The following is a 12,451-nucleotide window of genomic DNA, read 5'->3' as shown; positions in this document are numbered from 1 at the left end:
ACTTTGTCAGTGTTTCAATTAACTTTTCAGCAGCATTTCTGAATTTTTGAAATACAGTGATCCAAACAGCCCATAACAGACTCACACACTATGCATAACAACTATATTCCCATGTATGAGAAAACTCCTAACTGCACTTCTGCAAACAGACATGTCATTGGATAACTCCCAGTTTTGTATGTATATGAACAAATACGGGCATAAGAAGTATCTGTAAGCTGGCACATTGCACCCGTTTCTGAAAGCTCTTATATCATCACTCAGCTCATAAGAAAAAAAAAAAGAAAAAGAAACAGCAGTTACAGCATTTAGTCTGTGTGCAACACGCTTGTGGGAAGCTGCAGAGTACTATAGGATTTTGCATGTTTTACGTAGATACACAGATGCTTGGCTGAGCCATCTGCGCAACCCACATATTTTCCAGCCAACTACAATGAGTAAAATAGAGAATCAGCCTGAACCTTGGTTAAAACCAAGGAGCAAACGAGTGTAAGGGGTACAGAAAAAAGCTTTTGGTTTCTCTGGGGTATACCTATAAATAAACTGCAATCAGATATAAGCTTGCTCTGCCCATATTCTAATCTGAACCAAACAGATGATTGTGACTAGCACAGCACCACACCAAGCTCAACCTCATACACCATGCTAAGAAACAATGTATAGCAGCTCAAGCTAAGGAGGCTACAGGGCCTTTGGTTGACTCACGCTAGTGAAAGAGTTTACTTGTGTCTGTCCACAAAAGGGCCAAGAAGATGCACTGGTGGACTGTGCACTGGCTGCTCCCCCAGATTAACTTTACAGTAAACAGAAAAAAAGGCCAAACCAGCAACCAGAGTAACAGGATGCCGTAAGTGCCCCTAATACACTGAGCAGAGGAACAGGTGTGAAAATTCAAGTCAGTAGAATCATTGCATGCTGCATATCTGGTGCTGAAGTCTCACAAACAACATCTTTTTCTTAAGATTTCTGGTACTTTCAAAGTTGCATCCAAAGTTACTGCAGCTGCAACCTGAGCTGTCATCATTTTGCAGTTTTCTTCTGTTGCTATCAACACAAAGGCTTAAAAAATGTGCAGGGAGGAAATGATTTTAGGTATGCAACTGAGCAAGCTATATTAACCATATTGAACCACAATGGTCTATTTAATTTTCAGCTGCATTTAATGTTTATTCGTGCTAGAATATACCTTCATATTCATACTTCAGATTACTAGGATGAACATTTTCAAATTATTTTGATGAAACAATGCAGTAGTTATTCATGCAATCACATAAACCAGTATTACTTACTGCGTTCAGAGACCTCTCACATTACTGCTAAAGTTAAAATTAATCTAGGTAATATACACATGATATACAACAATACTTTGGGACAAGAAATACCTTCATCATTATAGCTTCTTTCCTGAAGGGGTAACTGGAAAGATCTCATTTTGGGATTGCCAACATTCCCTAAGACAAAAAGTCAAAGGCACATTTTTGAATCATATCAAACAGACAAAGGATAATATTTCATTTTAGAACGTTTAAAAAGGTTACAACATTACTTCCAAAACACGAGTCTTATAAATAGCAAACATACCAAAAACTCCATGAGATTCTTTCACTGTAAGCTGAGGTAAAATAAACTTACTTTACTCTATTCTTCTCAAGGCACCTATCTTTGGTACATAATAAAAGTTAGTGAACTGCACTTGAGGTGCAGAGCTAGAACAGAGCACCAATTCTAACCTCTTTCCAAGGAAATTCTCTGGATTCCACCATCCCACTTAATCTGACAACTACTTGTTCCATTCCAGAATGGAAATACTACTGTAGTTTAGGTAATCTTTATAATTAAAGGACCAAGAATTGTGCGACCTTAAGCAACTACAGAAAGTGTTTCTGGAATGGAGACTTAAGCACATTAACTTTATTTTGACTAAGGGGTGAAGGATTCTTTTCTTTATCAAATTTATGCCCCCAGTAACCCTAAACATTGTTAAAAAAATCTGTGAAATACTCCAGCACAAATTCCTCCTCTGCCAGGAAATGGCTTTTCTCAATATCCAATACATCTTTTATAGATGGCTTCTTTGTTTCCATATCCTGCAGAAATATTTAAGGAGCTTATCTCTCAGAAATCCACAACTCCTGCAAAATAATACCACACTGTAAAGGTCCTCAGTTACACACCTGTTGTGGTTTAACCCCAGCCAGCAGTGAGGCACCAGACAGCCACTCGCTCACTTCCCCCAGTCCCAGTGGGATGGGAAGGAGAATCAAAAAAAGAAGTAAAACTCATGGGTTGAGATAAGAGCTATTTAATAACTAAAGTAACATAAAATATAATACTAACAATATAATCATAATGAAAAGGAATAGAACAAAAAAAACCAAAAAACAACCAAGAAAAGACAAGTGATGCACAATGCAACTGCTCACCACCCGCTGACCAACGCCCAAGCAGCGATCCGCCTCTCCTGGCCAACTCCCCCAGGTTATATACTGAGCACAACATTCTATGGTATAGAATATCCCTTTGGTTAGCTCAGGTCAGCTCTCCTGGCCATTCTCCCTCCCTGCTTCTCGTGCACCTGCTCGATGGCAGAGCATGGGAAACTGAAAAATCCTTAACTTAGGATAAGCGCTACTTAGCAACAACTAAAACATCAATGTGTTATCAACATTATTCTCACACTAAATCCAAAACACACTGTACCAGCTACTAAAAAGAAAATTAACTCTATCCCAGCCGAAACAAGGACAACACCGCTGTTGGTAATTCCAGATGGAAAAGTGTCACAGCATCCAGTTGTAGCCTAAAGATTAAAAATTACCATTGCTCATGCTAAACCAAATTATTCTCATAATGAGTAAGTACTTATTGAAATTAATAAGGCAAAATTAGACAACGGTAGCCATTTCCATCCTGCAGCACTCTAACACAGCAAGTTAATACACAAAACCCACCATTATGCTGGAATTCTGGATCCTTGAGAGTCCCTTGAATACGACGAGAGGGACTCCAGCAAGGCACAGAGCAGCTTTTGGCTGACTTCAGCACAGGAGGCGTAGAGGAATGCTCTTGATGGGCTGAAGCAAGAGGAACTTGCTCATCAGAAACACTGTTAGGAGGCCACTGATCCTGCCTAAGTGGCAGAGGATCCAAAGTTCCCAGCCCAGCAGGTGGAGAGGTAAGGAGTGAAACAGCTTCCACTTCCACATCAGGCTAAAACACAATAGAAAGAAAAAAAAATAACCAAAAAACACAAAAACCCAACATCTCATATACAGCCTTCCAGTACAGATCCTCACATATGCAGCAAATGTTAGCTTTACACTGTTACGCTTCTCATGAGGATACTGGAAGAGTAAGTATTTCAAGTTTGTGAGACAGCTTAAAGAAAATCTATTCCTAATAACAAGTGTTTAACATGGTCTGAAAGTAATCTAGTCAGGTCAAACCAAAAGCTTATTTTCTTCACAGCAAAAAACTGTGTTCTTAGATTTTAAACCAACATAACCAACTTCTCGGGCAAGTGTGTCTGCTTCTGTTACAGAACCTACTACAGAGGACATATGCAGTGAAATTCTAGCTACCTTTGTAGAACACTAAGCACAACTTGACAAAAAACCCACAATTTTGAGAGGAAGGCAGCTAACTCCTAAATGTTTCTATTTTTCTTTTAGTAACTATGCAAGCTGCAAAGTAAAAGAAGCACAAAAGTAAAGGAAAGAGAGAATGAAACCATTATGGCACATTTACCTATCTTGTACATAGACACTCAACCTCTCCTTCTTGAACTTCTTTCAAGTCAAGGAACCTGGAGCTGTGCCCTGTGTCAGTGGCAAGCTACAGTAACATTAATGGGGAAATCGACAGCTCTTGATAACAACTGTTTGCTTTTTTTTTAAAAAACAGATCCTGTGCATTTAGCAGAAAAAGACAAAATAGAGCTCATCCAATCTCACTCCAATAGTCTCAACTCCTTTGCTTGATTCCCCCCCCAAAATTATTTATTCAGACATTGGCCTTTTTTAGTCATAGATGCTGAGAATTTTAGAACAGTAAATGACAACTCAGGAAAAAGATTTATTAAATAAATTATTCACAATTACTTAAAAAGCACATTCCTAAAATGCATAATGGTAAGTCTCTTTCCTGGCTCACCTGGAAGGACCTTCTTTTGGAAGCTTCTCTTGCACCTTGCTTAGCCGAAGAAGAGTCTGTTCCTAAACCTCGTGTTCTCTGCTGTGAAGACGAAGACTTGAATTTAGGAGGAGACACTAGAACCGCACCTCCTATTGTAGTGAAGAAGATGAAAAATGCTTTATTACCTTAAATAACCTAATAAATTAATTCATACATGTCTTTTTTTTCTTTCATTCTTGAAATACTGCTTTGCATTTAAAAGTCTTTTTACCAACAGTTGGGGTAGTGAGATCATGATGAGTCCTCTGAGCTCCACCAAGCGCTCTCAGCTTTGGAGTAGGAAGCCTGCCGCCTGTCCTCGAGGATACCGAAGAATTTGACACAGCTGCAGAAGAATTCAATACTAAGGCATTCTCACTGCAAAAAAATGAGCAATGATTAAAGGATTAGCTAAGGACTGAGAAGCCTTGCACTCAAGCTTTTTGTTTCTAATACATTCCTACAATGAAGCCTAAGGCAAGACAGTTAGGGCCATAAAACACCAACAGCCTGTAGCTAAAACATCTGCTTGGAATGGGGAGTCCTGGATTCCAGCCCTTGAGCCTCAGTTTCTGTATTTATTTTTTTTTATTTAACTGGATAAAATACATAAACAGTCTCAAGCTGCAAATTCAGGCTCCCTCTGTCCCAATACACGTTGAATGTATTGCTGCACAGTAGCAGAGACTCAACGGGAGGGCTGGAAAGAGTACTCACCCAGAAAAACTTTGAATGTGGTTGCCACCTTAGAGGTGGGAATGTGGGTTTGACTCTTTTCAGTCGACGTGATGGAACTGAAACCAAGTATCCCACATTTATGTAACCGCTCTAGCCCCCAGGTTATTAAATAAATCAGCGCCACCACTTCTGTCTTCCTCCAGATGCATTTCAAAAGGACGTGGCGGCATACCCACACTGTGCAAGGAACCTGATCCTGTCAGTGCATGCTAGACACGCTCTGAGGACATCTAGGCAAAGAATGCCTCATTTCTAGCTCTCAAGCAGGCTTAGATAACATGCAAGTGTTAAGCTGCTCTGCACGGTCAAGTCCAGAGCATATCTCAGCACACACACAACCACATTGCAGGATGACAGAAAATCTTCTGTGTCAATCAGAGATACATCTATAAACTAGATCACCTCTAGAATCAGATAGAAACTTAAGAAGGTTTTCAGGATGATGGTTTCGAAAGCCTGCATTTAATTTCTATTTGAGTCTAGCATCTCAATCTTTCTTTGCCTGGGTTTGCATATAGGATATTACCCCCAAAGGAGACAATTACAATTCCTTACCTTTGATTCGTGCTGCAAGACCAAAGGTAAAACCCAATGAGGAATACAAAACGCTTAGATGGTATGGTAACAAGGGCCAAAGTTATTCAGATTTAAGTATCTATCAAACTAAAACATTGTTCTACCAAAAAAAGTATGCAGAACTTGCATAGTAAAAAGCCTGAGACTTCTGTAACTAGATATAATTTGGATCTTTCAACTGTCAATTACAGTACTATGCACATACTGAATTTCTCTCTCATTATTTCTACACCTTTTTCCCACCTGTGCTCAGTAACATAATCACCAGTAACTACTGAATGCTAGTTATTTTTTCCTTGCGTCCTTCATCTTTGCGCATGAATTTTTTTTAAGAAAAAAAAAGATGCTAAGTACAAGATCAGCATGTATTCTATCCTTTCAGTCCTATCAATCCTATGCTGTCGATTTGAAGGAAATTGTGAGCTTTAATTTTCACTACACTTGGCTGCTGCGTAATGAACAGCCTGTTCTGAGAGGCCCATACTGCAAATTATATAGTTTTGGAACAAAAAAATCAGAATTGTTCATGCTTCTACACACTTCTGTCTTGCAAGTTAGAAATCCAGTATTCTTAATGGTAGATCCATTTCCATCAACCACCTCAGTGTCTTGAACTTTCTCATTCTTTCTAATACCGTTAAAAACAAAGTAGTCTCACACCAACTTATATTCTCTTAAGTATATCTGATTTTAAAACAAAAATTAATTAACCTACAGATTTCTTAGATGTTAGAGGAAAAAATTATATGTATACACCACAAAAATGTTCGGTTTTACCCTTCAATTTTCTTATCTTCATTGGCATCTTTATTGTTCTCTTCTAATTGCTGAGCCACAACTGCAGTCTGTTCATCTTGGTTTTTTTCCCCTTCTGTTGATTGCTGATTCTCCCTTTCTTCAGCACCTTCTTGTTCACCCCAAACTAAACGCCTTTTGACTGGAACAGTTAAAGCATCTGACATGTCTTTCTTCTCAGTGCTGTCCTGGTTTGGCTGTTCTCTGGAGTCAGGTTGCTGCAGCATTTTGGGGCTTGGTGCAGTCTCTTTTTCAGAAACTCTAGATAACAAAGAAAGCAGTGTTTCATACCACTGATTTGCACAAGTTACACATGTCTATGTAGAACACATTCATCCAGTTCAGTCCTTTGCCAAAAGTTCAGCTCAGATATTAAAAAGTGGTACAGTTGACATGATGAATGGTTAAATTTCCACTGAAGTTTTAACTGATGTTTAAGCACAACCCATTTTCAAACTAGATTCTATGAAAACTCCTTCTGGATCACCATTTCCAAAAATGGAATGTAAACTTAGGGCTTTATTTCCAATTTAAACAACAAGTTCGATTATCAGAAGTGCTCAAAAAATAACTAGTTCCATGCATACAGACTGTCTGATGGCACAATTTTGAAAGCCAAGCAGTTCAGAAGACTCCTCTTTAGGCACAACTTTTGAAAGTCTTAAACTCTCAACTGCCCACAGAAATCAGTGCAAATTAGCCCAGTGCACAGAAATGAGATCAGCAAGAGGATCTGTATTTCACAGGCAAAAACCAAACTAGTAAACCAAAAAATTTACACCATACTTAATATCACACATTATAGTGTAATAAATACTCTTTTACATGTCAACCCCAACCCTTATTAGAGCTACAGTCATGCAAATGGGTAGATCTCTCCCACACACACAAACAGTGCGCGTACAGCAGTCTAAGTGGACTGCAGACAGAGGCATCCAAGGCACTGTTTTTAAATATCAGATCTCAGAGAAGACACAAATGGCGCTTTTTTTTCTCCTTCCTTCAGCAATAGCTGTCTGTACATTTTACTAAAACGCTAATTCTGAATTTTCCTAGCAAGGGATTTAATATCTGATGGCCTTCAAAGAAAGGAGAAAATGGATGTACACCATTCCTGACAAGAACATTGATAACATCCGAGTAGGCAAAACGTATTTCATATCATTCCAGTGGAAAGAAGAGTATTACTTCAATATGACTCAGTGTGAAATTCCCCCAGACTTGATGAGACTGCCATGCTAAATATGCATTTGTGGAGAATTACAAAGGAGTATCTTCCTCTTCTTTCAGAAGACTGGACTGTGCCTCATTTTCTATTTGAGCACAGATCAACTGATGTATCTGTGAAAAGGTAAATGCCCTCATCTGTTCCAGAGAATTTACATATCACAGAAACACAGAACAGCCCAGGTTGGAAGGGTCTTCGAAAGACCATCTGGTCCAACCTTTCTTGGGGAAGGGGAGCCTAGATGAGATTATCTAGCACCCTGTCCAATCGCATCTTGAATACAGTCAAACATCCAAGATCTCACAGCTATGCTAAGCCTATATTCAGCATTTTGCTCTGTTTCAAATCTACAGAATAATAGGCAGGAATGACCACCTTACCCGGCAAGATCTAGTGCTCTGATGTTGTTGCTGATGCCTTCTTCTGAACTAGAATTTGAGGACACATCCCAAAGACTGTTATTATCGGACAGGATCTGATTGAGATGGTATCGGGAGAAGTGTGTTCCTTCTACTCGTTGCCTGTAAGCCTTTGCTCTTTCTCGAAGTTCTCTCACCTGCACATCAAGGTTTCAGAAGTTGCATGTCTGTTTAAAGTTCACTAATAGGCTATAACATTATAACATATTTGCATTAGCTAATGGCAGCCAAAGGAGAAAGGCAAGTTACTCATAATACAGGGCCACCCACAGCACTAACATTGCATGCCGCAGTAAATGCAACAAAAGGAAAGAAAAAATAACAAAAGCGTGTATTTAGTAAGCATGTTTGAGCTATGAAGCCAAAGCAAAATTGTCATTTACTCATTCAATGAGCACAAAAAGTTATGCAGCAACTATGAATAAGTGTAGTGCTGGATTCTAGTTTTTCCATCAGCGCTCAGACACAGTGCTCCAAACATTTGAACAGGAACTTAGATGCAACCAACCTCCATATACCACATGGAATTTAAGGTGTTTTGAGATGCCTAAGGAGAGGAATACAGAATTATTTTAAAATTTCTTATTTTTCTCTCAACACTGTATTGTTATTATCACCCTTGCAACATTATTTCAGTCTAAGACAGAAATTAAATACTAAAAACCTGTCAACATAGCTCTATGCTGCCTCCCTGAGATTCAGTAAAAAGCTGTAAAACAAATACATCAGCACTGGTATTTCACCAGTCTTTGCCAAGCTTGCAGAAGTTAATTTAGATTTCTAAGCCTTAACACCCAAAAATACATTCACCACACACAGATGTATGATTATTTCAAGTCAATAGGTCTATGTGCACGTGTAATACTGAGTTTGTATGCTGTGAACACCACAACTGTCTCTAGCTACATTAATCTTATCTCAGTGAGGAGGTGATGATTACATAAGAACTCTTGGTGCTTCTGTATGTAAGACATAATATCAAAAGCATTCCTTCTAGGCTATCAGTAACTGTAAGAATGAGATGTCAGGTTTAGTCTTAAAAAAAAAAGTGATAAGCCCTCTCTTTAGACATTATACTGCTGATTTTACACCATCATTTTTATGGTTAAAACTATTTCAACACTCACACTGTCTTGTGTCCTTCACCCAAACACAACTGAGGTGCAGGAAGAAAAAGCAACAACAAAACTTCTATGTTTAAATGATCAAAAATAACTTTGTGATATTGTTGTGTGAATTCTGGCTCACTAAAAATGGCTCACAGGAAATAAGTATTTTGTCAAAGAGCAGGAAAGTAATACTGACACCTCCTCTAGCACATTTTCATAGCTTTTCTTATTTATTCTTCTTTCATGTTAGACTTCACATCGTTCTTCCTGCAAGGAACAGAGTTAAGTGGGCCAAATTCTGCTAAACCCACTAAAAGTAACTGGATGTAGCAGATGGAAATCTACTTAGCCCACACTAGCTAACATCTCACAATATGACCCACTAAACTTCCAAAGAATAGCCCATTAAAATATATACTTATTATTTTAAGATGAGAGTTTAAAGTTTGAGGTGCAATTGATCTACTGGATTATTCACTTTAAGTAGAAGAATGAAAAATTAATTATGATAGCCACAACAGAAGGAATATAAATCCAGAGCAACAGGACACTGCAGGGGGAGGAAGAATACTATGTCTCCAGCAAATTGTGAAGAAGTACAAAGGACAACCATCTCCTCCAGTGACTCAGCAGGCAGCATTATCTCAGCAGGACACAGGCCCCAGAGAGTCCTACTGTGATTGTGAATTGCCCGCATTAATTTTTCAAAAGCATAATTCAAAGAGATTTTTTTTCATTTGACTGCTGAAAAGCAACCCTTAACAATATATTGTAGAGGTCTAAGAGTAATCACTACAGCTAAGGTCATATCAGGATTCTATTACAGCCTTTGCCTGTTTGGGCTCAGAACTTCAGAAAGTCTGCTTTGGACACAAAGTTACACATGTGCAGTCACAGCTGAGGGAGAAACTAGACTGAATCAGTCAGAGCTTATCATCTAATCACGTATGCAAAAGATGTTCTGTAGGCACCTTCAGCAGGGGTGAGTCTCAACAAGCCATCGGAGGCAGAGGTTAGGTACAGCTTTGAAGAACATTTCTCTTCATGTCAGTGCGTTAGTACAGGAACAGGCATGGAATCATGTAGAAACCAAAAGGACTGTTGGGCAGCCTATACTGTGAATGGCCAAAGTACCTTTGTTGCTTTACAGTAACACCGATGCACTTGACACTTTTTCCAAGTAATGAATACTTTCATTAATCTGCTCTTTACATATTTGTCAAATGGCTAGATTCTTTTTTATGTCTGAACTGTGAATGAAATATTTTATTCAGTCCTACTCTTTTAGCCATGCTGGATCCCATCCTGTAGTTCTTAAAACAAAAATATTGATGGATGCTTAAAAAAAAAAAAAAAAAGCTTGGCCAATGATCAGGTCTATCAGCATTTGTATTCTTGTATTAACATAGGTTTTAAGAATTAACCTTGGTTTTCCTCCAGCCTGTCTTGAAGACCGGAAAATTCCAAGCTTTAATATTGCTCTTTGTTTTCACTACACCCAGAACTTCTTTTTGAAGAGTTATAACCCTCAATGATATATATGGAAATATTAACAAGAAAATAGCAAATTAAAAAAACTCTATATAGAAAAAATCCCACACAGTATCACATTTACACAACCTAAATATTATTCTTTGTCTACTAGCAAAACTGGTTTGATATGGTGTACTGGCTTTGGCTGGGATACAGTTACATTTCTGCAGAGTAGCTTGTATGGGGCTATGTTTTGGATTTGTGCTGAAAACAGTGTTAAGACACTAATATTTCAATTACTGCTGAAAGGTGCTTACACAGCCTCAAGGCCTTTTCTGCTTCTCAGACTGCCCTGCCAGCGAGCACAAGGGGGGGGGGGGGGGGGGGGGGGGCACAAGGATTTGGGAGGGGACACAGCCAGGACAGCTGACCCCAACTGACCCAAGGGATATTCCAGACCATAGGACGTCATGCTCAGCATATAAAGCTGGGGGAAGAAGAAGGAAGGGGGGACATTTGGAGTGACGGCGTTTGTCTTCCCAAGTCACCATTAGACATGATGGAGCCCTGCTGTCCTGGAGATGGCTGAACACCTGCCTGCCCATGGGAAGTGGGGAATGAATTCCTTGGTTTGCTTTGCTTGCATGCACAGCTTTTCCTTTACCTATTAAACTGTCTTTAGCTCAACCTATGAGTTTTCTCACTTTTACCCTTCTGATTCTCTCCCCCATCCCACTGGGGAGGAGCGAGCGAGCGGCTGGCTGGGGCTCGGCTGCCTACTGCGGTTAAACCATGACATATGCTTACAGGCATGTGATTTAAAGTCTGAGAGAGAGAGAAGAAATCCAGGTAATTCCATTTATAAAAGTCTCTTCTACAAGAATTCATACTAGAATCTAATGTAGGTATGCATACATTAAAAAGTGCATGTAATCTAAGCACATTTGTCATCAATAAAACATTTGTTATTATAGTCTTAAAATTAATTTGGTTCTTCCAGCTACCCAGCACAACTCTTCCGTTTAGAAGGCCCTAAAAATCCTAATAATTCTTTTTTGAATTCTTCATGCCTACTCCCAAGCGACTTCCTTCAAGTTTCCTCTGCAATACCCTTGTCAGCAAGACAATCTCCATGGAAAAGTCAGACATATCCAAACCACATATCTACAGAGTGGGAATTTCTTTGTTCCTCGTACGCTCTAGTTAAATGCCGCATGTATTTACTTCCTACATCTCTCAAACACAACCTAAAAAGGATCCTGCCTGGTAAAGCAGAACATGCATCCTTCACTTGCAGTCTCCTCATTCCTTCCCTTGACTGCTGCAGTGACTCCTCCCAGCTGGCTGTGCCACAAACACAACCTACTCCAAGGCAATGCGCCCCTTTCCCCTCTCTTGCCTAGCAGTCAGTTGCTCCTGAAGCTGAGCACTGCTCCTGACTGTTTTGAACGCTATTGATGCAATATCCAGTCTCCAGACGAAAGCCTTACATGCCAGGAAAATGACATAATATTCTACAGAAACATTCTGTATACTGCTTACAGTCAGGCTGCATGCAGTAGTTTAGATTACTGTACAGCCTTAGTGATGGTAAGACTAAGTCTAATGCATATATCAATACATATAAAAAATAAAAACATTGCTTGGTTTTAGTCCTCTAACATTCTCATGAGGCTCTTTTCACAGAACGGATGATGTCATGCATGCATACACAAAATCTGATTATGAATTATCTCAAACTACAATATACTTTAAACTTTGAGACCTAGTTCTCATTATTTCATATATATTCAATATAGATTTCTTTTTGCCTAAAAAGAGAAATAAAATGACTTGCTAGATCAAGTCCAGTGAGAAAACATAAAACTGAATGCTACCACACTACGCCAGCAATTCCCAGAGAATGTTATTTCCAAAATCTCAAAGCCCAATACCCTAGA

At 39.0% G+C, this 12,451-nt stretch overlaps 1 protein-coding gene across 5 annotated transcripts in view; it reads right to left on the bottom strand.

Moving 5' to 3' along the window:
* The window catches only part of MDM1 (Mdm1 nuclear protein), a 47,911-nt gene that overhangs the window by 5,444 nt on the left and 30,016 nt on the right, over positions 1-12,451 (bottom strand). For 4 of the 5 annotated variants that reach the window (XR_008233187.1, XM_052774707.1, XM_052774705.1 and 1 more), the window contains 7 exons: positions 8,438-8,476; positions 7,891-8,066; positions 6,265-6,543; positions 4,406-4,551; positions 4,153-4,283; positions 2,952-3,210; positions 1,383-1,451 (listed from right to left, as the gene is read on the bottom strand). Coding sequence is in view for 4 of the 5 variants with exons in the window: in XM_052774707.1 (XP_052630667.1) it covers positions 1,383-1,451; positions 2,952-3,210; positions 4,153-4,283; positions 4,406-4,551; positions 6,265-6,543; positions 7,891-8,066; positions 8,438-8,476 (1,099 nt within the window). In the remaining variant the exon portion in view is untranslated. The remainder of the gene's footprint in view (positions 1-1,382; positions 1,452-2,951; positions 3,211-4,152; positions 4,284-4,405; positions 4,552-6,264; positions 6,544-7,890; positions 8,067-8,437; positions 8,477-12,451) is intronic. The other variant, XM_052774708.1, reaches the window with a different exon arrangement.

Source organism: Harpia harpyja, chromosome 23 (genome assembly GCF_026419915.1).
Source record: "Harpia harpyja isolate bHarHar1 chromosome 23, bHarHar1 primary haplotype, whole genome shotgun sequence".
Taxonomy (NCBI): Eukaryota; Metazoa; Chordata; class Aves; order Accipitriformes; family Accipitridae; genus Harpia; species Harpia harpyja.
This window is presented reverse-complemented; position numbering and strand designations above follow the sequence as displayed.